This window comes from Eleutherodactylus coqui, chromosome 1, assembly GCF_035609145.1.
Source record: "Eleutherodactylus coqui strain aEleCoq1 chromosome 1, aEleCoq1.hap1, whole genome shotgun sequence".
Lineage (NCBI taxonomy): Eukaryota > Metazoa > Chordata > Amphibia > Anura > Eleutherodactylidae > Eleutherodactylus > Eleutherodactylus coqui.
Window position 1 is genome coordinate 182,096,427 of NC_089837.1, and position 27,878 is coordinate 182,124,304.

The 27,878-nt window shown below is 39.9% G+C and overlaps 1 protein-coding gene across 1 annotated transcript in view; it reads right to left on the minus strand.

The window, feature by feature from the left end:
• Window positions 1-27,878, minus strand: part of COL9A1 (collagen type IX alpha 1 chain) — a 146,373-nt gene that overhangs the window by 31,445 nt on the left and 87,050 nt on the right. The window contains exons 26-32 of the mRNA XM_066604332.1: window positions 27,334-27,378; window positions 24,256-24,309; window positions 22,987-23,040; window positions 17,103-17,156; window positions 16,530-16,601; window positions 1,372-1,407; window positions 1,240-1,284 (exon numbers count right to left, since the gene is read on the minus strand). Coding sequence (XP_066460429.1) covers window positions 1,240-1,284; window positions 1,372-1,407; window positions 16,530-16,601; window positions 17,103-17,156; window positions 22,987-23,040; window positions 24,256-24,309; window positions 27,334-27,378 — 360 coding nt within the window. The remainder of the gene's footprint in view (window positions 1-1,239; window positions 1,285-1,371; window positions 1,408-16,529; window positions 16,602-17,102; window positions 17,157-22,986; window positions 23,041-24,255; window positions 24,310-27,333; window positions 27,379-27,878) is intronic.

Below are 27,878 nucleotides of genomic sequence, written 5' to 3' on the forward strand. Positions count from 1 at the left end.
TGCGCCCGTGTGACTGAGCCCTTACTGCAGGAAGAAGACGGTTGTACTTCAGGACGGACGATTCCCCGCAGTGCTAAAGAAAGAACACATGACCGGCAATGAAGCCGGTCACATGTTCTTTCTTCCGGTGCTGCAGAGAGACCTCCATCCTGAGGTGCAGACGTCTTCTACCTGCAGTAACACGGGCGCCGATGCGCCCATGTGACTAAGCCCTCATACAAATTGTTGCAAAGTGTAGTGACCATTTAAAGGAAAAAAAGAAAAAATGGATAGATAGATCGATAGATGGATAGATAGATAGATAGATGGATAGATAGATAGATAGATAGATAGATAGATAACATAGAGATGCAACAGACTCTACCCTCTTCAACCCATCTTGAATGCGGCAGGATGTCCAGTCGCTACTTGGACTCCTCTGCCCTGTGCCGGTCACTGCACTGGCTGTCCGTTAAATACAGAATTCAATTTAAACTCACTACCTTTATCCATAAAGCTCTCCATAGCGCAGCACCACCCTATATTGCCTCCCTCATCTCAATTCATCAACCAGCCTGGGCTCCCCGGTCTGCTAACGAAACTAGACTGCGCGCTCCTCTAATTCGAACTTCTCATTCCCGCCTCCAAGACTTCTCCATAGCAGCACCGGTCCTCTGGAACGCACTACCAAAGGCTACTCGAGCAATCCAGGACTCGCAGAACTTCAGGCGTGCTCTAAAAACGCACCTCTTCAGGGAGGCATACCGCATTCCCTAAACAAACCCCTCTGGATGCTTCATGATAACATGCTCCCTGACCAACTGCCTGCAAACCTTGCCAGCCACCATCACCTGCCCCTGCAGTCATACCGATTCTCCTGTCACATGGCTAAGTGTCTGACCATTGTCTATGTGTATGGCATCCCTCACTCTCTACCTCGCCATACCGTGTGCATCTCCAGCCCTTTACCTTCTGTATCACCCCATTACTTGTAGTATGTAAGCTCGTTGGAGCAGGACCCTCACCCCTACTGTTTTCATCAACTGATTACTATGTAACTGGGGTTCTGTAATTTTTGTACTTTTGTCTTTCTGTATTCCCCCTGTCTATGTAAGCGCTGCGGAATATGTTGGCGCTATACAAATAAAGTTCATTATTATTAGAGATAGATAGATAGATATTAGATAGATAGATAGATAGATAGATATTAGATAGAGTGATAGACAGATTGATGTGTATGCCGTAATATAATTCTCTTACCTGTTCACCTTTTTCTCCACCAATCCCTTCTTCTCCTGCTTCACCCTGTATTAAACAACATAGACACTCATGTACTCCACATAAGTAAATCATTTTTTAAATAAATATAACATTTTGCAAACTAAAGCTTACCTGTTCTCCCTTAGGTCCAGTCTCACCAACACCACCCTATAGGAACACAAAGTATGTTTTAGAAAAACCAGAATAAGGTTCATTATATGACATATATTACTATAACAAGATCTCCTATCGCCTTATTCAAAACGTACTGAGCTGTTTTTCACCCAGTGACCACTTTGCAAATCTACACCTGTCTGCTTTTATAAATCGTCTGCACAGAAGAAAAAAAGAGAGCAGAGGAAGCGCTACATGTGCATTACCAGTTTCCAATATTTAATGGTAGCAAAATGTCAATTGTCCACCTTCGCTGGTTGTGCTTCCATAAGCACAACGCTGCTGAGAGCCTGTAAAGTAAATGCAGGAGACCTGCTACCACTCTGTAACCCTTCTGATTTCCCCGATGTCTAAAGATTTTAAGAAACCAGTGGTACTTCTTGGGAAAGGATCCTTATCTTGCCCTCTAAAGGCCATTTTTTGAGCGATAATCATTGTCTCTAAATGTGCCCATCTTTCAATTTTCTGCCGAACAACGTTTTTCAGTTCTGCTTGAAAACCATCATTCGGCAGAACAGTTGATAAGCAGGACCGCAGGCTGTCTCTGCTGTCCATGATGCTGAATTTTCCATGGGAAGCTAGGGATTACATTGTCTTCTCTTAGTAGCCCCAGGCTAAACAATGGAACTAATTACAGAGCTCAGACCTCCTGCTGAGTTCCGCAACAGCTCCCAGAAACTAATTTTTATGCAAATGAAGTTGATAAAGTACTAATAGCAATCAGTATTTTAAGCAAAATGATCACTGATCTTCCAATCTTTTAAAAGATTATTTGTGTGTGTAAATGGGCCTTAAGAGATCAAAAGTGGTATATCTGAGGGCCCCAACTCTGAAGAACTTTCATGCCCTTAGCAGGTTAAGACAACGTATGAGCAAAAACCATGTATTGTCAATAAGTAAGGGCTGTTATGAATGTCCACAGAACCGATATCTCCGTAGCAACATGATATGCCATAACAGCGTGACGTTTTGGTCCAATATAACTGGTGAAGACTTTGAGATAAAATTGTATTTAAATTATTGAGCCAGTTATGTTGTATACCTTTTAGAACGCATGTGTGGTATACCCCTGCCATTTTGTTGTATGTAAATAAAGTGTGTGTATTAGCGCCATCTAGTGCCTATCTTATTACTCCTTTTTTTGTAAGTGTTTATAAATTGAGCATTATGATCTTGTTTTAATAGCTCTCTTTTGAATCCATAGATGATGGCAAATACGATTTTCTAAATATGGCAAGCTAGATACATTTTAGTATTTGTTGACAGATTGCAGACTGCAAGTAATAGGCTGGTTTTCAAACAGTATTTGTTTGCCATGTTTGTTTTATACACAAAATGGTTCTTTCTGTATGCAAATTAACACACAAAAAAAGGACAGCGAAGGAGTCAGAGAATATCAGAAGATTTGGTTGAGATAAATGGATTAAATCCCAGGAGTTTAGCTACTTTTGAAAATATTCCAAGCATCCTACAATTACAAGGAGATGTTCTAAGCATGTATTTGCATATGTTTACTAATCAGTGCAGTCAGGAATTGCCAGTGCTGGATTAAAGCTACAACAGTCTGAAGTCCGCAAATCAAACAAATGTAATTTTATTACAAATCCCAGGTTCCCTTGCAGCTGCATAGAAGACACTTCAAGACGGTATGAAAAGGTAATAGAAATTTAAACAAACTAAGACAAATAAACTGAAAAAGAGGCCTGTCAGAGTAATTACATACAGACTGTGTGATCTGACGCTAAGTAAACAAATGAATATTAGTTGTAATGCTGCGAACAGAATCATTTTTGTCACTAGGGAATTGGGATAGATTACATTCAGCTTTTACTGGCCATTAAATATAAAAAGCCTGCATCTCCGAAAGGAAGACATCTACAGGTGTTTTGTTTTCAGAAAGAAAGCTTTGTGGTTTACATGTAAAGTATGCGCTAATCTATAATTATAATATATATTATAATACATATAATAATGTATTATAGTACAAGTATATAATTAAATGCCACAATGAGATTCTATAAAATATATATTTTATAAGCTGGGTACTCATTTTACTGATCTCAAAAGGATGGAAGGCTGAGTCAACCTTGAGCCGGCTACCTGAGCCATGCAAGGATTGAACCCACAACCTTCAGGTCGTGCGCGAGAGCTTAAGACAGCATTCTGCTGGCTTAACACTTTGCACCATACAAGGCCCTTAAAAAAAACTCTCAATAGTGGCCACTAATCTGAATTAATGTAATAGATAACAGTATCAACGTGTTATCCAGAGAAATTCAATTTTTGGAAAGCAGCTCAGACTGACAGACATAAAAGTCATACCCACCTCCCCCAATCCCACCCCCTCCTCTAGTGCTCCTATTCTGCCGATGCCCAGTCCTTCACTGCTCTCCTCTTCCTGTTGCAGCTGTGATGTCACGATATAGGAATATGTGATCACTGCAGCTAATTCCTGGCTGAAGTGAGCTATGATTGGTTGTAGCAGTCACATGTCCCTGGTGTCAGTGACATCATCAGTGCTGCAGTGAAAAGCAGATACGGACAGCGCATTGGCAAAATGGAAGCGGCAGTTGTTTTTCCTGGATGGCCCCTTTAACACTGCTATACATCTCAGCATTTAAAATCCAACCTCAAAGACAGGGGGAGCTCTATTGACATACAAAGATTTTGACAGGACTAAATAGTAGCTTTATTCAGAAAAGAATTGCATTCTGATGGGGTACAATTATAAATGACTAGTTTTTAGAATTGTATTGAGAATACTAGTCCGTACAAAGTTTGGTCAGTTTGGGGTTTGGAAAGTTAGAACCTAGCTTGTAATTTACTTTGAGTGATCTCTGTATTAACCTGTTTTCTGTTTTCCTTCTTAACTGGAAATGATGAGTGCACATCTAGGGTTATGAAGTTACAATGGGCATGTGATGACGTGTTGTGTTACACAATCATAGCACTGACCCCCAAAAAAGCAGTCCAGTGGTGCGGCATAAATGCCTACCCTAGGACAACATCCCATAATTGCAATTTAAGGCAGAGTTCAGTTATCTCTCTATACACAGGGTAAAGGAGAAACAACTATCCGTGCTCCAAGGAATACAGGGCTCCGATGCAGGATAATAGCATCCTTCTTTATTAATAATCCATTACTGGTTTCGCGAGCAACGCGTTTCGGTAAATATAATACCTTTCTCAAGCTCTATACATTGACAAAAAACTAACAAACATAAATAGGCACTCACATGTCCTCAGAATTGTCTACAGCATGGTGCAGGGCAGCTCTGTAATTAAAGGGGGCGTGATACAAGCCTCCCAGGTAGATCACACGTCATACAGGTAAGACACCTGGAACGCCCATCTGCGTTCCATGTTCTGCAAATAAAACTTTATTTGGATTGCTAATGAACAGCAATCTCCATCAAAACTACGTGCACACCCGCTATACGCTGGTTATAAATAAATTAAAATTTCAGTAAACATACTCAAATATACACAATATTCACATATAAAACCAATGAATAAAGTTTGCATAAATAGGTTATCTACGAATAACTTCGTTCTATATTATCAATAAGCATAAAAAATGATATAGTCACAATAAATTGCATATTTACCTACATTTACACGGCACTTCTCTATACATACATTTTCGATAAATATCATATATATATATAAGTAAAATTAGTTAAACCCATAATAACCTCTACTAAAAAACCGTAGTAATTTATTTACGTTAAATTTAATATTACATATCATGTTTCATATTTTTTTTCATATTTTTTCTTTTTTATTATATTTTTTATATTATTATATTTTTACTATATCATTTTTTATGCTTATTGATCATATAGAACGAAGTTATTCGTAGATAATCTATTTATGCAAACTTTATTCATTGGTTTTATATGTGAATATTGTGTATATTTGAGTATGTTTACTGAAATTTTAATTTATTTATAACCAGCGTATAGCGGGTGTGCACGTAGATTTGATGGAGATTGCTGTTCATTAGCAATCCAAATAAAGTTTTATTTGAAGAACATGGAACGCAGATGGGCGTTCCAGGTGTCTTACCTGTATGACGTGTGATCTACCTGGGAGGCTTGTATCACGCCCCCTTTAATTACGGAGCTGCCCTGCACCATGCTGTAGACAATTCTGAGGACATGAGAGTGCCTATTTATGTTAGTTTTTTGTAAATGTATAGAGCTTGAGAAAGGTATTATATTTACCGAAACGCGTTGCTTGCGAAACCAGTAATGGATTATTAATAAAGAAGGACGCTATTATCCTGCATCGGAGCCCTGTATTCCTTGGAGCGCGGATAGTTGTTTTTCCTTTACCCTGTGTATCTGTATTAAGCCCCGGTCATCCGGTGTAGCTTACTTGGAACGGTCCTGCGGCTCTCCGATTAAGGTCGGATGGAATAAAGGCTTAATTATAAGCGAACATGGATCACGGTGTCAGCGAGGTGCCTTTCGAAAGGTATCCTCGTCTGACACCAGGTGAGTTAACACTCATTTTTGTCACTTTTGTTATATGTATATAACATATTCTGAAAAAGACATCGAGGCGCCTCCTTGTAACATATAGTTATCTCTCTATGAATTTGTCAATTTACTGTCATACACAGCACCTGGTGTCAAATTTACAAGGCTCAGAATTACAAATTCTCCACTGGATTTAAAGGGGCATTCTGGGAATATTTTTTGACATCTGACGGGTCATCAACAGATGATCAGCTGGCACCAACAACTCGGATCCCCGCCGATAAGCTGATTCCTAGGGCTACTGTAACTGAGGTCAGCTCAGGAAGCAGACAGCACTGACCATAGCGCAACGACCCAGGTTGGTACTGCAGTGTAGCTTTCATTGAAATCTATGGGAGTTGTGCCTGCAATACCAAGTCAGTGCATTATGCTTCCTGCATTGACCTCAGTGACAAGGGCCCTGGGAATTAGCTGATCAGCAGGGATCCAAGCAAAGAGTTCCCATCAAATATCTATGGATAACCTGTTGGTCATGATGAACAGAAGACAAAAAAGTGCCAGAACACCCTTTTACTTTCTAATATGAAAATACCTCCACCACTAAAGGCAGTGATCTTTATAGTAGAACTATACAGAGGAATCGCTATTTCTAGAAGAGTTTTCTATTATGTAAATCAAGCTTAATTCTTGCAAAGCGAAAAGCTCTGCAACTTTATAATAAACTCTGACTTTCATACAGTAGCAGTTTGTTGCACACAGTATCAGTGTAGGTAAGAACTATAGATTTTGGATAATGGAGTGATGTATATAGCTAAATGGGGTGTAACCTTTGGCAGCTTACTCTCTTCCAGTGAGTTTTAACATAACCACAATACCGTTAATACCTGGTAAAGTTTGAAAAAGTATTTTTTCCATACGGCACCGCACAGTGTAATGTATGTGTATATGGGGATAAATTACAATTATTTCACTCCAGTGACATAAAGCAGGCTTATAATATTAAAGATCTTATAAACCGTGATACCCAATATGTTGCTTAGTCTCTTTTGTAGATCTTACAACCTGACTTATGTAGGAAGCACAATTGGGAAGCTCAAAATCAAAAGAGCCAAACATATAGCTGGTACCATTCACACCCCAGGTGCTGCAAAGCATAGGAAAACATGGCGGGTCTCTTCAATTGGAATAGTTAAAAAAAAAAATAGCAAGAGAAAGTAATTGGAGGTGACAAGTTTTCAGTAAGGAGGCACTTTGGAAACTCAATTTAAGAACAAGATTTCCATTAGGGATGAACCACAGAAATGATCTATTATATATTTACTAGGTATATGAAAGGCTGCTAATTAATTTTGCTAAATGTAAATTATTAAATTGTGTGGTTAGCCTTGTTTGTAAATACTATACCTTACAGAGATCTTCAAAATTATAGGATATGTAAACACAAAGTATATTAGAAGACTGCATAATAATTCAGTATAAGACAACCCCTTTCGGACAACATCCTAATATAGTGAGATGAAACTTAATTGATGAATACAGTACTATAACATCAGCCATAAAATCACACAAATGGTGCTGTCAGATATATATATAGACACACACACATATATGATATATATATATATATATATATATATATATATATACATACATATAGCTGTTCTTCACCAGTAAGTTACAGCTCAGTTCATTAAAGTATGTTCTTACAGAAAGTTAAGAAAGCATACTGTTACTTGATCCCAATAACACTCAACACTACAGATCTCAGTGGGATTTTATTCTGGTACTTTGTTTGCAGGAATTAAAATAGTCTTGCCATTACTATGGAGACATTAAAACTTTCACAACACTTCAGTCTCTTCTCTGCAGTCTGTCAAATCTAAACCTGCTATAGGCATAGATGTTAAGTGATCACAGCAGAATAAGCATGGAGACACCTGAAACCCAGTCTCTTCCCTTGGAAATGTATTGTGCCTCTTCCTAATCCCCATTTATATTGCAGGTTAAAAGAAAAGAAGAATCCAGGGAACTGCTGCCATCAAATGCAGGTGAAACATTTCCTCTTTCCATTGTTAGCGTTCTTAAAAGATGATGGCCAACACCCTGAGAGAAAGTGTACTGAAAGTAGAGTGCCAATCATTGTATACGCCACCTATTACAAGATTTTACAGTGACTGTGCACACAGACAATTCCCACATACAGAAGAAACGTAGACATGAAGTTCTCCACTTAAGACTGAAGTCTCTGAGGAGTTTCTATTCATGTCAGATATGTATGTGGACGTCTAGAAGACAGCCTGCTGTTTGCCACAGACTACAATGGCATATGAGAAGCAGACTCGTACATGTGCAGTTGGAGGTTCACACTGCAGGCAATAATAGCTGTTATTCCATTCAACTATCTGACAGTTTCTGCATTATTTGTTCTAAAAGTTCTATGACAACTCTCTTGACCTGATTTTACCAAAAGGGAATCTGAGTGCCAGATTATCTGTAGTTCATCTATAAAAAGAGGTTCCCGGGGAGTAATAATAAATTCTGCAAGGATTCATAGCTAAAAATGTTGAAACATTATACAGTAATACACATCCAGCCGAAATTCAGACCCAAGTGGATATGTGTATTTGCTTACACACTTCCATATAGTCAAGTCTGAGGATGTAATGCATGCATTGAAGTCTTCATACAATATATCCAAGAGAAGAGAAGGGTGGTGCGACTCCTATTAGGGATGTAATCCTAATATTCAAAATAGCTTTTTGTAGAATAGTTAGTAGGGTGCTGCCAGTCCAATCACCATCCCCATATGTTACGGGGAATAGAAATCATTATTTTTTAAAAAGGAGAAAACAATAGACCATGGGCTCAACCCTTGTATTGTAAAGTGCATAAAAGCAAAGGATTTAACCCAATGTTAAGAATATTCATTTTTTATAAATCAATCTTTAACCCTTAACAATCCACTGTCTGACGTCTAAAGGTATTCTGATTGAAGGCTGTACAGCTCTGATGTCGGAGGACGTCCGGCAGGGTATTCTTACTGTAGATTACTGGCTGCTCTGTTGTTGGGGGCCTCTCCAGCATGTCCCATACCGCATTACTGTCTCTGGCCAGCAGATGGTGCCATTGTATAAAGGCAGATAGAGAAAGCCTCCTAGGAAACCCTGAATCCAAAATTGGATTGCAAAGGGTTAAGGCTTCCAAATATTATGGTACTCTGCTCCATCGTCTTCCATGTCTTATCATGCATTTTATGCTGTCATTCTATTATATTTTAATATGGGCATTATATTATTTTAATAACGATTATATTATGTTCCAAATATTTACTATCTCTGCTTTTTACCGTTCCCAGTACAGATGGAAATTTATTTATTCCATTTTATTTATTTATTGTTATAGTATACATAAATATCTCTAATGATTTGATTTTAACACTAGCATTTATGCTTTATTTTACATCGATATTAAAGGGGTTGTCCCGCGGCAGCAAGTGGGTCTATACACTTCTGTATGGCCATAATAATGCACTTTGTAATGTACATTGTGCATTAATTATGAGCCATACAGAAGTTATAAAAAGTTTTTCACTTACCTGCTCCGTTGCTGGCGTCCTCGTCTCCATGGTTGCCGTCTAATTTTCGCCGTCTAATGGCCAAATTAGACGCGCTTGCGCAGTCCGGGTCTTCTTATCTTCTCAATGGGGCTCCGTGTAGCTCCGTGTAGCTCCGCCCCGTCACGTGCCGATTCCAGCCAATCAGGAGGCTGGAATCGGCAATGGACCGCACAGAAGAGCTGCGGTCCACGGAGGAAGAAGATCCCGGCGGCCATCTTCAACCGGTAAGTATAGAAGTCACCGGAGCGCGGGGATTCAGGTAAGCGCTGTGCTGTTTTTTTTTTAAGTCCCTGCATCGGGGTTGTCTCGCGCCGAACGGGGGGGGGGGTTGAAAAAAAACAAAACCGTTTCGGCGCGGGACAACCCCTTTAACTATTCCCTAACTGGACACTGAAGATTACAAACAACCCAACAGCAGACCTGCTATTCTTTGTTTTTATCACTATGATATTTTATTTTAATTACTATAAAGAAATATATTTATATATTTTGTTTCTTTTACCGATAGTATTTCATGAATTTTTGGATCTAGTAGCATTATTCAAAGGGTTAAAATCTATTTAATTTATTATTGCTCTTATATCATTGATTTTATTTTTGTCACTTGTTCTTCCTACCTTCTACTTTCCATTTTATTTGTATTTCTTTCCGCTCATTTCTGAAGAAGGGCCTGCATCTCTGAAAAGCGTAATTTGTGCTGGCTATAATTTAATTAATAAAGAAGAAATTGGGTTAATCCCATTGCCTTTGTGCGCTTTACATTATAGGGTTGCCACAGGCCATCTTTTTCTCCTTTTTACAATTATTTCTACAAAGTATGTCCACTGAGATGGCTGTAGAGAAGTTCATGTGTAAATAAGGATAGCGCAGCTATATAGTGCAGTACTAACATATACACAGCCCACCTTAGTTTTTAGTCAATGTTATTTATTATCAACTTCAATTAACCAATTTCAGTTCATTTAAAAAATCTGCAAGCAAGATTTAACAAAGAATATTGACCTAAAGGTTATTATTAGAGATGAGCGAGCCTACTCGGCTACGCCCCTTTTTCGCCCGAGCGCCGCGATTTTCGAGTACTAACGTACTCGTGCGAAAAGATTCGGGGGGCGCCATGGGTGAGTGGGGAGTTGCAGCGGGGAGTGTGGGGGAGAGGGAGAGAGAGAGAGCTCCCCCCTGTTCCCCGCTGCTACCCCCCCCCCCCCCCGCTCCACCACGCCGCCCCCCGGCGCCCCCCGAATCTTTTCATCCGAGTACGGAAGTACTCGAAAATCGCGGTGTTCGATCGAGTAATTACTCGAAATGAGTATATTCGCTCATCTCTAGTTATTATCTCAGCATATGTAATATTCAATTACACCAAGAATGTGCTAAATTTGAATGATATAATCTAGACTCGTTCTGCAGGCTATTGTTTGGTTCAAGTTTTCAGACATCATACAATGTCCCACAGCTGATCATACAATGTCACAGAGTACAGGTTAGCTAGAAAGGTCTGTGATCTGTGAATGAAAACATGGGCCATAGAGTGGGCTGGAGATCTCTTCTGGCCACCCGACTACATTCACAGTGAACAGGAGTCATTCATAGACTGAGCGACTCTCTTATTGCCAACCCTGATTACCTACAAAACAATATTTTATAGTATTATCAAGACAATGCTCTTTTTGCACTGGTTCCCAGGCCTGTTGACATGACCTTAATTGTGCAAAATAGCGTTACAACTGTCTGTTCCCACATTATGGCCTAAATACTTATGCTACTTCACACCCATTCTCACTGTAGGAAATTGTAACAAATTCTTATAATCTAATAGGGGGCTTGTATAGGTCTTGCTGGAAAAAGGAATACATGAAAAATGTTGCAACTGGATTTTGAGTCTTGTGAATCATTTTTCTCATGCGCTCATGGTACACAAGCCCAGCATGAGCCCAACAACATGGAGAAGAGCTTTGTTTTATTGAGCTCAGCAATAAAATCTCTTGAGGCATAGAGTTCATGAACCCAGTTTGCAAACATATTATACTGTATTATATCATAATAGAGGATTGACGGCAGAAAAAGAGCACATGGTCTAACTAGTCTGACCTTATAATACGTCCGTGCTATTTCTCTCTTAGGATGTATGAGGAGCATTTTTCCACGAGTCACGTTACAAGGGATTGTTTTAGAGAAAATCTATGCTACAATCTGCGAACATAACTTCTTTTACTCTGATATCATTACATAAACAGGAAATAACTTAAATATCCAATAGTAGACATGTAAACAGGAGGAAAAGAGATTCATACTGTACCATAAGGTGCAAAATCTTTAAAAATAGACTTGACTAATTTTGGCAAAAAACACCTTGTATGCCTATGTCCGACATGTTTACATTTACTTAATATTGATTTTCCAACATGTCTGCTGGAAGTTTGTTCTAAACATCTACTCTAAGGGCTTATTTAGACGACCGTATATCGGCTCGGTTTTCACGCCGAACCGATATACGGTGTCCTTGTCTGCAGGGGGGAGGGATGGAAGAGCCAGGAGCAGGAAATGAGCTTCAGCCCCTTGCCACTATTTGCAATGGGAGGGGCAGGATGGGGCGGAGCTAAGCGCCAGTACTTAGCTCCGCCCCCGTCTCGCCCCCTCCTATTGCAAATAGTGGAGAGGGGCGGAGAGGGGGGGGAGCTCAGTTCCTGCTCCTGGCTCTTCCATCCTCCCCCCCTGCAGAGAAAGACACCGTATGTCGGTTTGGCGTCAAAACCGAGCCGATATATGGTCGTCTGAAATAGCCCTAAAATAGTATTTTCTGACATTGCTTCTGATCTCCTCCAACTAATGTCAGATTGTTCTTGTTTGGAGCAAAATAATTTATCCTTGCGCGATATTTTTATTTCTGCGTTCTATGTGACACCGGTCAGTGGCCGCGTCTTTGACAAGTAAAATGAATCAGATTAATATATCTTTATGGCTTTTATCAATCTTTCTGCCAGCAAGGTTGTCCCTAATTCATATTTACTGTATCAAATATTTCACCTCTGATAAAAAATACCTATTGCCTTGTTATTGGTGTAACTGCTAAATCAAATCAACTGGTAATATAAAAATTACTTCACTCAAGGAGAAATTTTACATTTGACATGTTTTAATGGACTGCTATAAAGGTGTTTTACTCCTCATGTGTGATCTGTATAGGAAACTATTGTCCAATTAGACTTTCATATAATTATGATTTATTATAAGCTAGAACCAACCCTATTTACTAGGTGCTTGCAGCTCCATATAATTAAGGAAATTGATTTATTTTTCATGCTTCCTCATATTCCTGTTAAATCTTAACTAATGTACATATAAATTCTACAAATCATTTCTCTGCAGACAGGTAACAGGTAATAAAATGAGGACATGCTGAAAATTGTTTTACACTTGTGTATTTTATTCTTGACCTAATTTATGAGGTCACGCTATGGTACAACATGTCAAGATATATTGTGGACAATATTCATTTTGTTTCACTAAGACTGAACAGTAAAGCTAAAGCTAGTCTAGACTTAAGGGCCTTTAACTCGACCCCAGAATCGGTCACAAATATTCGGTTGAATGTTAATTTCCCTGATCGACAGGTCATGTTTAAGTGCAAATGATTAACTCATTCATAGGCTGAGCAGCTCATTTAAGCACAAATTAAAATTCTCACCAGTTGGCTGAGCATCTGTTTGTATATAGGAAGATGCGCATCTGTGTATGTTGACGAACGATTGATGGTATAGAGATGAACAACTGTTATTATAATATTTTGCTGGTGTGAACAGCAAAACTATAATCAACCAACATGTTATTATGTCAATGAGTACATGATGTGTTTAAAATAGGCCAAAGTCCCATAGTTTCAAGCTTTTGTGCTTGCAAACTCCAGTTGACCCACAGGTAGATTATTTCTCATACAATGCTTATTTATTGGAAGGGGTATTACACCAGGACACTGTTAATGACCTATAAACAGGATAGCTCATCAATAGTTGATCAGTGAGGGTCCACTACTCGAGCTCCTGCCAATCAGCTGATTTAAGTGACAGCTTGGCTGAGTGCTGCTGTCACTTCAGTACATAAGAGGCACAGTGCCATACACTGCATAGTCCATAAGAGGCACAGTGCCATACACTGCATAGTCCATAAGAGGCACAGTACCATACACTGCATAGTCCATAAGAGGCACAGTACCATACACTGCATAGTCCATAAGATGCACAGTGTCATACATTGTGTCTGGAATTGCAGCTCAGTCCCATTCAATTGAATGGGGCTGAGCTGCTCTCAGGCCATGTGACCGATGAATATGATGTCACAAGCCAGAGAAAAAGCCTCAGCGCTCAGCCAAGTGCCACAGCCTCTTCAATCAGCTGACTGGCGTGAATCTTGAGCAGCATACCCCCACTGATCAACTGTTGATGACTAGAGATGAGTGAGCACCAAAATGCTTGGGTGCTCGTTATTCGAGATGAGCTTTTTCTAATGCTCGAGAGCTCGTTTCGAGTAACAAACCCCATTGAAGTGAACGGGAGACTCGAGCATTATTATCAGGGTGACCGATGCTCCGGGAGGAGCGTGCATTGTTTTCAATAGAGCCGCGGCTGCTGCCGGCAGCTCCATTGAAAACAATGGTCTGCCGGCATCCCTAAATTGTTTTTCATGGAAGGGCTTTACATATTAGCCCTTCCCTGAAAAACAATAATTTTAGTGTAGAAGAGAAAAAAGCACATGACAGCAGCGATAGAGGATCCTGCTGCCAGCACCCGTCAATGGATTTCAGGGAAGGGCTTTAAATATAAGCCCTTCCCTGAAAAACCATGAAAAACAGTGTGAAAAATAAAAAATAAATGATACTCACCTCCCTTCAGCTGCTGGGGCTCAGCCACATCTTCTCCACGCTGTCCCCAGCTCTGTACTCCTGATCTATCAGCAGGTGGGGATTTAAAATCCCCACGTGCTAAAAGATCAGCGGCACTACAGAGCCAGGGACAGCGCAGCTAAGATGCGGCTGAGCCCCGGCAGCTGATGGTTTTTCAGGGAAGGGCTTAAATTTAAGCCCTTCCCTGAAAAACCATGAAAAACAGTGTGAAAAATACAAAAAAATGATACTCACCTCCCTTCAGCTGCCGGGGCTCAGCCGCATCTTATCCGCGCTGTCCCCGATTCTGTAGCACCGCTGATGTTTCAGCACACAGGGATTTAAAATGAGTACTTCGAGTATACTAATGCTCGAACGAGCATCAAGCTCGGACGAGCATGCTCGCTCATCTCTATTGATGACCTATACTGAGGCTACATCATCAATAGTGCTGTCCTGGAAAACCCCTTTAAACCCACTAGAGTTTTGATGGTAAATCAATGAATCTAATGGACATAAGCTTAGCCTTTCATTCCACGGTTCCATCTGAATCATTGAAAATGGCATACAGACAGAACCCTGGAAGGAACCATAGGCCTTCGTTACAAAAACAAAGAAGAAGGCTGCAAGCTTTGATCTCCTTTTGAGCAGTTTTTTTTTCATTTCTGCAGTTGTACAGGACAGAATAGTGTAGTTGACTACGCTATTCTTTCTGGGAATGGAACGGAAACATTCTCAAACAGAGTATTGATTTTCTATCAACATTATACAGTCATTTACACTGTATAGAACTAAAGGGTAGTGGTGAAAAAAGAACTGAAAGCAGATCTGTCATTTGATAATGCTACCCTATGTAACGGCAGCATGGTGACAGGACCAGTCTCCTACTAGCAAGAATGGCACTGAAATAATATTGTCATGTTCAGCTAATGGGAGCACTGCAATAATACAGCAGAAACATAGTAAGAAGTGTGCTATATTCATAAGGGTAGCACTGTGCCCGACACCGATTGACAGAATGCTGTGTACGCAGATACAATACACAACAAACAGTCATCAATAATTACTGAAAATGTGGCGGGAGGCGGGAGTGATGCTCTCCTCATGAATACACCAGACTCATAACTATGTGTCTAAGGTGTTCTTTTATCGCTTCTATAAGGTCAGCATGTTCTAACTTTGGGTGTTCCCTTGGAACACATCACCCATTGTTTTCAATTGTGCCGAAAAACATATTGCACAGTGTGTGATGTGCACGCAAGTGCAATGCCATCCTCCGAAGCGGCTGAAAGCCGAGCCAGAGGATCGCAAAAGCCGTGTAAAACTAGCCTAAGCCAAACACGAATGTTTTTGTGCTACTCTAGCTCATAAGTGTGAGCCTGTCCCAATACTATGTTCATCTCTCATAGGGCTGCACAGCGTGATGACAGATTTGCTTGAATGCATTGATCAGTGCTTTCCCAATAAAAATGCAAATTCTATTTAAACCCAGTCCTTGTTATGTCAGGTGCCAAATCGTCCTCTATGAAAATATCAAGTTCAGATGCCATCATTTTTATCATACAAAATGACATATTAAACTGAAGGCTCAAAATTTGCTTTTGCTGAATACTTCAGTCTTACTGTCTTGATGTAGACACATAATTGGAAGAAATTCAATGGTTATGTTCACCATTATCATTATCTCTGCATAATTTGCAAATGTTCCAGTTCTACCTCAATTATACATTTCTGGCCAATAAGTGCTCTTTCTCATTCAGTTAATTACATGCCCTAGTTGTTACTTGCTGTCTCGCCAGCAGGAAGATATCCCCTTTCTTATAAATGTCAAAGATTTTATTTTGCATTTGCCACATGCTGCAGTGTAAAGTGTTATATGCCGTAATCTGTACTGATCTCTTATATAGAATATACAGGGGAATACAATTGTGGTTAGCAGACATTATATATATATTATCTTGATTTTTAGTAGATTATTCAAATCTGAAACCTAGACTTATGGAACTACAAGTGTATAAATGGTTGTATATTGTTCCTTTATTATAAATATTTTCTTACTATTTATAATAATTGCAGAATTATGTCATTTTACAAACACAGTGTAAAGAGTTCATTGATGTGCATATGACACATTACTCACCCTGTCTCCTTTAAATCCTGGAAGGCCAGACGGGCCAGGTATACCTAAAAAGCCAGGATCACCTCGTGGACCCTTAAAAATAAATCACACAGCGACATTAATTCTCTGACCGATTAGTACATCTTCACAAAGAGTGGATACTTTGTTGTACTTCAGATGCAAATTGTATTATTTTAAATAAGCAAGGGGAAATGACAGTGAGCAGTGTTTATTCTTGGCTCCGCATGCCTGCTACAATCTCCGAGGTTTACATTCCTTCTGAACAGTGCATTCTTTCACACAGGACCCTCTCTGCTGATGCTATGTAAATACTGGCCAGTCTGCAGAGAAAGAGGGCATTCATGACTATGCTCATTACTTCCAGACAGAGAACATCTTTTCACTCTGCTGCTCTGAAACTTGCAGTGTTTTCTTTCCTTTAAGAAAATGTGTTACTTTATGTAATTATTCCAACCAGATTTAATTGGTAGCATTTTTAGGATTTGTGGAGATTGAGCATATATTTCTTGTGTGTTAACAATATGTATATATCTTTATAAAAGTAAATTCTTAGCCTAAATCTATTCTACTTACTCGTTTTCCAGGTATTCCAGGTGGGCCTACAGGACCCGTCGCTCCCCTGTTACCCTGAATTAAAAGAAAAAATAAGATGTAGTCACGATCTAACAATTTCCAAATTCACTGATAGACTAAAAAGTCACAAAATTACATAATGAAAATTAAAAGTCATTTCCCATTTTAGCACACGATGATCAGTAGAATATGGAATCCCTTGCTGATCAGTGAGTAGCCAGCTGCTGGAACAAAAAGTAATCATGACAACAACGAGCCCAAGACTTTCTTAGCATTTTTATCTTTACAGTGCAACTCACATCCAGCAGAGAACTACAACTTGAGGACTCAGTCAGACCGGCGTTTTTTGTTGCGCTTTTAGTTGCGTGAAACGAATGCAAAATGCATGCGTCAAAAATTCGTGTGACCGAAGCGGGCATCACAGTCTAAAATTCGCACTTGTGTGCTGGCAAAATTCGCACATAAAGTGTGGTGCTATCGCTATCCCCTGCTGTGGCTGTGACAGCTGCAGCAGGGGATTCCTTGGATGTAAAACCCCTGGATGCTGTCACATCTAGGGGCTTCACCTTGTGGTCAATGGGGCCGGTGACAGCAGCAGCACCGACCCCATTGAGAACATACAGAGAAGATCGCAAGCCTCACAGCTGTGGCAGAGGATATCTTTTCTGTATGTTCTCAATGGGGTCGGCCAGCCCCACTGACCACAAGGTAAAACCCGCACATTTTCGTTGTGTTTGGCGATTCGGTGTCCTATTTTTTACCAGTGCAAATTTTTGCCCATGTAAAAATCAGACATGTGATCGCTACCATTAAAAAGCATTGGTTCTAATTGATGGGAATCGCAAACGCAAAAAACATGCGCAACAAAAAACGAAGTCTGACTGAGTCCTAAAGGTGTTCCGTCATTAGAAAACAAAAATTTTATACTTACCTATTCCTCCCCTGTCAGTCTTCTTACTGCATCTTCTCCCCACCAATCTTCTCCCGGCTCCTGCAGTCCCCGGGGTCACCTCACCGCAAGCCGTCCATTTCTTCTTCCGGTGATGAAGCGTCCATTCTCTGCAGTCTCCTTCCTGCAGGGCAATGTACGCTCCGTCACTAGTGACATAGCGTTCATAGCCTAGCAGGGAGTGTCAAACCATTGTCGAGACTGCGCATGCGTGCTGTCTCTCTGTAATAGCATATGAACTCTCACGGTAAGACAGCACGCATGTGCAGTCTCAGTAATAGCTCGGTATTTCTTCTTAGGTGGTGAATGTTACGTCACTAGTGATGTAACCTACACTGACCTGCCGGAAGAAGAATGCAGAGAATGAACGCATCATAACAAGAAGAATAGGATCCAGACATCTTGCGGTGAAGTGACCCAGGGACCTGGAGAAGATCAGTGAGGAGAAGATGCAGTTAGGCCCAGTAGGCGAGGTGGCCCACTGTCACCTAACAAACTATTTATACGGTTTATTAGAGGAAGACAGGGTTGCAATCAAGATCAAGATGTGTCAATATAGTTTTGCATGGGGGCCCTATATTTGTCTACTACCACCTGCCTGGGTTGTGTCGCTCAGTGCTCCACAGAGTATCACAGCATGTTCTCTTAGACAGCCAGTGATACATGGTGTCACATGCTTGGATTGAAAAACTCATTAAACTAATTAGTAATAGGCGACAGCTGTTTCATGTCACATAGCGCTTTCTCAAGGTGAAGGCTTGAGAAAGCATCATGTGACGCGAAACAGCTGTTGCCTATTTTTTATGCACCATATCCTGTTTTTGCACCTGCTATTTGGCCCAAAGGATGCAACAATTGTTGAGGTATTTTCATCTCCACCTTTCAAAAGCCATAACTTTTTATTTTTCGGTTCACATGGCCATATGACGGCCTGTTTTTTGGATAGCAAACGGTTATTTTTATTGGTACCATTTTGGGGTACAAAAGGATTTTTTTTATCACTTTTATTGTGCTTTTTGGGAGGCAAAACAAACAAAATAAGCATTTTGCCTTCATGTCTTAAAGGGTTTTCCAGGGAAATACTATTGGTGACCAATCATCAGGGTAGGTTATCAATAGTTGATCAGCCGGGGTCCGTCGATTTTGACCCTCAACCGATCAGATGAGCAGGCGCATGCTGTCAGTGCTGCAAATACACAGAGGTCGGAGCAATGACGTCATAGAAGGAATACGCTCCCTCTGTGAACCCTTTACATGCTGCAACCTACATAAATCGCAAATGTATAAAAAACAGGAAAGCGCCACAGGGTTACTCTTCTGGTTATCAGCCGCACATATCAGATCCTCTGAAGTCAGGGAGAGCTGCAGATCAGAAAATGAGGGATTCTCTTGGAGAAAGTTTGGCTTGAGAAAGGTGCCCGCATTTGAGCACCGAAACGCATTGCCTGTGGCCTGTCAGAATAAGGAACTGGAACTTCATTTACACCAGGACCAGTGATTTGGAGTCGACACTTCTAGGGGGGGCTATTGTCCATCATACTCCCCTCCTGTCCAGTAAGTGCCGTCCCTGTATTCATTTTTCTGAATTGACATGTTTGCTGCAATATCGTGAAACGTAAAGAAAACTTTTTTAATAGTTCATTTGTTTATGTCTACATAGATCGCGGCATGTAGGGAGTTAATAGCAGGGATCACTGTTCTTATTGATCCCTGCTGTAGTAGCGGGAAAACGGCTATCAGTCACAGGATGGCGTGGGTTCTATTTCTAAGCCCGCACGGTCCACAACACATAACTTTACATACTGTTGCGTTAAGTACCCCGCAGCCAGGAGATAAATTTCTATCCTGTAGCATTAAGGGGCTTAACCTTCTAAATTATAATCTGTTTGGTTGTAAGATTGGCTGTATATGCTGCATCGTTTATGTAGGTTAATGAGTTACTTATGATTTATAATCACTCTAATTACATCTATATATAAACGTGAAAATTTGTTTGTATATTTGTTTCTTTATTCTTCATAGGCTTCTACATGCCCTAATGGATTTCAGCCAAACTTGGTACACATACTCTTCATGATCCAACTTAAAATATTTATTTAACTATACTTTATGTTGTATAATTTATAGTATAATAAGATGCTATGTGATTCAGCATGGTAAAATATTTAGATGTGTGGTGGATCCAGAATGCCTCTGGAAAAACAGAAACCTTGTCTATCCAAAAGCAAAGACAGTAAAATTTCTGCGAATGAGACAAGCAAAAAAACGTGACCAACAACTTAGGAATGAGCAGGAAAGAGCCAGGACATCAAGGGCTGCAGAGACGCAAGAACAACATGAGATATGAATTCAAAAAGAGAGGGAAAACGCCAGGATGTCAAGGGCCACAGAGGCCTGAATTCAAAAATAGAGCAGAAGAACCAGTGCATCAAGGGCATCAGAAACCAGAGAACAGCGTGAGGCCTGACTTCAAGTAGTGCGGGAAAGCGTCACTACATCAAGGGCTGCAGAGACCCAGGAACAGCATGAGGCCAGAATTCAAAAAGCGAGACGTAAAATGAGGACATCAAGGGCTGCAGAGCCCTCAGAACAGCATCAGGCCTGAATTCAAAAAGAGATCGAAAAAGTCAGGACATCAAGGCATACCTGGCCAAGCCCAGGTATATATGCTAGTACTAAATAAAAGTAAATAAATATTAAAATGTCCATTTAAATAAAAAACCTACACTGAAGCAATCGAGTTTATGCATAGCCCATCTGTTCATTATAGTATGTGCACACGATGCATTTCCAATACTGCAATTAAAATGCTGCTTGTTAATTCTATGATATTTTAGTCTTCTTTCAAACATACAAATTCAGAATTTTATGATTTTTTATTACCAAAGAGCAGTGCATTATGGGAGCTTAGATGACTAGGTTACACACACACATAAGACAGCTATCTTCTAGACGCTTGTTCGGCCAAACACATGTTTAACCGTGCGTGCATCTGTTCTGAATGTAGAGAAGGGAGAAAGTCGCTCCCAGAATGATTTATTTCTCAGAGAATAAAAGGATCTGGCATGACCGATCCTGGTCGTTTAACTGCCTAGATCCCACAGGTCGTAGCAACAGCAGCACCTTGAAGTTTAAAGGGAGGGGTTGACTAAAAAGTATGCTATGAGGCCTAGCCTTTTCTAGTTATTTGCTGGGCACTACACTAGAGGATTGCAAGGAACGCATCAGCTAATACTGTATAAACATGCACAGAACTTATAATACTGTACTGTTAAGACCTTATTTCCAATTATATACTATTATAATTGTAAATACAGTGCTAAAATATGAACACAATTGACAGAACGTGCTGTTAGATCACGCAGACATTTCTACATGTCTTCATCAGCAGTATGTTAACTGTGACATTTATGCAATCACAGTTCAACAGTCTAAACTAGAAGGCCCTGATACCCTATCATTATTATCATTATTAGTAATTAGGCCTGACAGAAGTGTGGCATATGAAGCACAGAATGGAAGACTTCCGCTCTTACATTTTCTGGGTCAATAATCAGCCAGAGTCTTAGACACATGCATTTTCAAATTACATAGACGCCCAATTATTCCAGGAGTAAAAGTGAGCTTTTTCAAAAACGTACCTGAGAAATTTTTTCTTTCCTAGGAGATGTAAAATAATTAAGGGACAAGTTCATTGTGGACCTAGCTTAAAGAATTTTCAGTAAAATTCCAGTAATCCACCCATAACAAGGCCAGATTATCACACATTCTGGCTTATTGGATAGTCACAAGGAAGAACCTGAGATAGTGTAGATTCAACTGAAATGTCCCCTTAATGACACAAACATCTTAGGCCCTAAAGGCCAATCAATTTTTTTTTCTTTATCATTGCATTCCTTGATTTATAACTTTTTTACTTTTCCGTCAACTTAGGCGTACGAGAGCCCGTTTTTTTGCGGGCCAAGATGTATTTTATAATTTTGAGATTTGCATATATAATATTGTAATGTATTATATAAATTTTATTGATTTATGAGAGGGATAGGTTTAATTTTTACAGCACTCACCATGAGGGCTCAGTTACACGGGCGCCGATCCGCCCGTGTTTCTGCAGGATAAGACCGCTGCACTGCAGGTGCAGACGACTCTCCGCACCGTCCGGAAGAAAGAACACATGGCCGGCAATGGAGCCGGTCATGCGGAGTGTCGTTCACACCCGGTGTGTCCGTCTTATCCTGCAGAAACACGGGCAGATCGGTGTCCGTGTGACTGAGCCCTGAAGAATATGTGATAACATTATTCTTTGTTAGCACAATTATGAAGATACCAAGTTTATACAGTTTTTTAATGTTTAGCTATTTTTGTACACTAAACATTTTTTTAAATTGCTTTTGTGTTGGCACATGACAAGAACCATAACATTTTTATTTTTCCATTAACGGAGCTTTGTGACAGCTTGTCTTTTGCAGGATGAAATGAAGCCTTCATTGATTCCACTTTTAGGAAAACATGACATTTTAATCACTTTTCATTCCATTTTTTAGAGGCAAGATTAACAAAATCAGCAATTCTAGCATAGTTTTTGACATGCCATTCACTGTGTAGTGTAAACAACATGCTAACTTGATTCTGTGTGTCAGTTCTATTACATTAATACTAAACATATATACATTTTTTTTAGGTTTTGCTACTTTTGTACACTTTCAAAAAAATGCATCTTTTTTTAATTATCACCACATTCAAAGACCTCTAATACTTTTATTCTCCATTGACGAAGCTGTGCGAGGGAATTTTTTTTTACAGGACAAGCTATACGCCATAATGGTATCTTTTGGTGATTCATATGATTTTTTGATTGCTTTTTATAATATTTGGGTTGCTGTGAACACAGCGATACAAATTTTGTGTAATTTTTATTTACTTTTGTTTACTTACTGGAGGTCCAACAGGTCCCATTGGGCCAACTTCTCCTTGAGGTCCTTGATCACCCTGTAAAGAGTGATTAAAAACAGATGGTCATTACGATGCAATCTTAGACTCGATATCTCCTTTCCAAACAGATATTCTTAATGTTAACCATGACTTGCTTATTCACAAGCTTTTGAAGAAAGGTTATCGCTTCAGGGGGGCTTTATCCCCAAACTATATCACACACTCACATATAACCTTAAATATCCCTCATATATCACCCATTGGGAGAGCGACCTTGAATTTGTATTCTCACAAGAAGAAATCAAGACTATCTTTAAAAAGTCACACTCAAACTCAACATAAATAAGATACCAAGATCTAAAACCGATCCAAAATATCCCCCGATTTGCTTGAGATGTTTTAAAGTGGAAAGTACACTAGCACACATCTGGTTTTCATGCCCATCCTTACAGCCTTTCTTCAGCAAAGTGCAAAAGATATTAAATCTTATTGTTGAGCATGAAGTAATAATTTCACCCAAACTATTCCTGCTTAACATATTGCCCCTGACCGTTACAGGAAAGAGAACTTTTGCTCTTATTCCTCATAGACAACAGCCAAAATGCTAATCCCAAGACATTGGAAAGAAACTGACCCTCCTAGCATCCGGGAATGGCTTGACGAGATTTGCACACTAAGCAGTTTGAAAATTTCCCCAAGAAGGAAAGTTGAAGAAATACTTTAAAACTTGGTCCAAATGGATTTCCTATAGAAGTAAATGATGCCCATCCCACACATACATCTCAACCAAGTAACATACCCCCAAGGTAATACATCTATCGTACAATCGTACAATTGGACCAATAAGCAGAGTTCCGAATTCCATTTTGTTATTCACCCCTCCCCTACTCCTACTTTTATTAACCATCTCTTACTTTTTGTACTCTGATTCACTATCATTGCAAGTGTTATGTACAAGTTTGTTGATGTGAGGGTTTTGGGGTTGCCACAACTGCACCGCTTTTCCCTTTTCCCATTCTGTACCCAATCCAAAGTTCACAAATACAAAACTTATATAAAAAAAATTTGGTCATTAGCTTTGAATGTAACAGTTTAGAATCCAATGAGTCTAGCCAATGAGTTTCACTCTATAAATGCTCACTCTTAACGCAAGCACTATAGATGCTATTAATAATTCTGGATATTAATAATTAACATTATTAATGTCTTCACTTTATAAGATCAAAGTTCAATCTACAAAAAAACATTACGGAAAACAAAATTAAATCTTACAGGTTTACCAGATTTTCCCATTAATCCAGCTACACCTGGAGCACCGCTGTTTCCCTAGAGAATACAAAAAAGGTAGATTTGGAGATGAGAAGCTTTAAAATGTTATTCAATCATTTTATATAACAGAGACAATATCCCCATTCTAAAAAATTTGAAAGCAGATAATCGTACAAAATGATATCACATAGATGCATTAAAGAATATTTGAGGAATATTCCCAGCATAGTAGTAAATAAAACATTTTTTTTTCACTCTGCGTCCCTCAATCCTAGATGTTCAATTGAAATTTACTAAAAATTTACTGAAAATCTTTGATTTTCCTATATTTGTTTATCAGTGACTGACAGGCCTTCAAGTTCTACGGATCTGTTATTTTGATGTTGCCTTTCTGGAAAAAAAAACTTTTTTTCCTCCAATTTCTCAATTGTGACCTGCTTCACAAGATGCTATATCACAGAGAAATTCTCTAGATGTATTTCTTCTAGGGGATGAATATCTGCTAAGTGTTTCCTACGACACTGTATTGTTGGTCAACCCTTGGCTCCATAGCACGGTGCTGTGGTGACTCCAAGTGGCTCTATAAAGCCGTTTAGGCATATATAAGGCCTAAGTGAACCCTGAAAATGTATTAATTATAGCATGGGTCTTCACTAGAAAAATACGAAAGTATGGTAAAAGTCTCAAGGATACTATTTGGTAATCATCCTCGAAGCCAGTTGAAAAATTATTTGCCATTGATTTGGCCACAAATCTGCAATAAAGTTGCAGTGGAATCCACAAATGCGATTTTGCAATTAACTTCATCTTTGCTGTATCGAAAGTGATGAAATCATCAATGCAAATCTGCAACATTTTCAAAACAGAATAAGCACTCTGCAAACTGCAGAAAGCTAGTTTTTTACGTAGAAAATGTCTGCAGTGTGTAGCTGAGATTGAAAAATCTCATCCTCTTGCCTTATACTGTAAATAACTGCAAATTTTACTGCATGTATAGTCGCATTTTCAACCCGCATCTTTCAGGGCTCAGTCAGATAGGGTTTTTTTACATGTGTTTATTCGCTCGTGAAAAAAAACGTACTTCATAAAAAAATGCGTGACCACATCCATTGACGCCCATATGTTCTATATTTTGTAGGTGCGAATTTTATGCACATGTAAAGATCGGACATGTGACCGCTGCCATTGAAAAGCATTGGTTCTATATAGATGCGAATCGCAAATGCATAAAACATGCGCAGCAAAAAACGCCCGTTTGACTGAGCCCTTAGAACCAATGCTTTCCAATGAAAGCGGTCACTTGTCCGTTTTTACAAACAAATAAAATTTGCACCTGCAATAAACAGAACAGCGTTTCAGAATTCACTCACAATCCTCAAATTCGCACATATGGTGCGGCCCCATTGAAAGCAATGCGAGAGAATTGCTATCCCCTGCTGCAGCTGTGATAACTGCATCAGGGGATTCCTTGGATGTGAAACCCCTGGATGCTGTCACATGCGAGGGTTTCACCTTGTTGTCAATGGGGCCGGTGGCAGCAGCGCCGACCCCATTGAGAACATACAAAGAAGATCGCGTTCCTCTGCCACAGCTGTCACAGCTGTGGCAGAGGATTTCTTTATCCCCATGGGGAGTCCCCTCATCACCAAACAGTGTGACAGCACTGTCACAGTACTCATTGACAAGGGGATTCCCCGCAGGAATGAAGAATTCCCCTGCCACAGCTGTGGCAGAGGAGCGCAGTGTTCTCCCATTGAAATAAATGCTGCTGCCGCCCCAATTGAAAGCAGTGGGATGAAGGCAACCCCTGCAGGGATTTTCGGGGAAGGGCTTGAAATATAAACCTTTACTGAAAATAAGCCCAAGATGCAGAAGAGAAAATATATATATACATCACCTTAGAAGCACTGTCATCTCCGGCATTGAATTCAATGAATGGCTGAGTGCTGCCTCTGATTGGCTGAGAGCTGTGACCAATGAGAGGCAGTGCTCAACTGTCATTCAATGAATGGCTGAGTGCTGCCTTTGATTGGTCACAGCGCTCAGCCAATCAGAAACAGCACTTTCTGGAGGCAGAGATTTTTCAACAACGGTCTTATTAAAAGCAATGGAAAAACATCACGCTCCTCTGCCACAGCTGTGGCAGGGGAATTCTTCATCCCCGCGGGGAGTCCCCTCGTCACTGAACACTGTGACAGTGCTGTCACAGTGGTCAGTGATGAGGGGACTCTCCAAAGGGATGAAGAAATCCTGTGCCACAGCTGTCACAGCTGTGGCAGATGATCGCGATCTTCTCCGTGTGCTTTCAATGGGGCCGGCACTGGTGCAGCTGCCCCGTTGACAACAAGGTGAAACCCCTGGATGTGACAGCATCCAGGGGTTTCACATCCAAGGAATCCCCTGCTGCAGCTGTCACAGCCGCAGCAAGGGATAGCAAAGGGACCACACTTTAGGTGCGAATTTAAAAACGCATCTGCAGCTTTAGTCACGCGATTTTTAAACATGCATTTTGCTAATTATTTTCCACATCTGTACATGCGGGAAAAATTCACTCGTCTGACTGAGCCCTTAGGGTTTGTCATGCTGCCTTAACCATACAGCATCTCTGGGGAAGTAAAACTACTATGGGGCGAGAAATCTGACCCAGACGCCAGGTTATTTGTTTGAACCAAATATGAAGCTGTCATTTACAGGCGTGTGTAATTACCTTACATTGCTTCACTCTATAAATACATTTCTGCTGAAAGCCAATCTGCCTCACATGTTAAGAATAACATTATTCAAACTAGATGAATGCATTATATTTTTACCGCTGAATAATTTATTTTATTGGCTACATTAGAAGTGTCTGCAGAAATATTCATGAATCCTAATAATTGAACATCCTTGCCTCGACAAAATACAATATTCAAAACATGTCTAGCTAATAAATTATCAACAAAAGACAAGTTATATGTGCAATACAGATTGCAAGACTGATCTTCTAAAAATAATAGTTGTTACATACAAGATCTACAGTGCAAAATCATTCAAATGAAAGTCTAAAATAAACATCAAATCTAGTTAAAGAGACATTGGTACCTTCTCTCCTGCTAATCCTTTTGCTCCTGGACCGCCTGGAAAACCCTAAAAACACAGAAAATGCAAAATCATATTATGCATTTTATACTTGCGCTACTTTTAGGAATAAAAAAAATAATATTTTACACAAAAGAAATATACAAAAACAAGGCATGTATGCCTTTGGGTGCATTTATATGGGTGAGTGTGATATTGGACAAAGAAGTTCACAACTTGTAAACCCACAATTGTTTTTTGCAAACTCTCAGTCCAAGAGAAAAATCGCCCATGTAAATTAACTAGAGTTGAGCGAACATACTCTGCCGAGCTTGATGCTAGTTTGAGTGTTAGCATACTCGATGGTGCTCGTTACTCGAACGAGCATCAAATCGTGTTCGACCCGCCCCAGCTTTTGGCTCCTCCTCGCTGTGATGTGCCTGTTTTGGCCCCTCCCGGCAGCAACGCAGCGCGCATCATTGGCAAATTTTTTGTCTGGTAGGGGGAGAAAGAGAGAGAGACCTAGGGAAAAACAAAAAAAAAGCTCGGCATCCCACATACAAAAATGC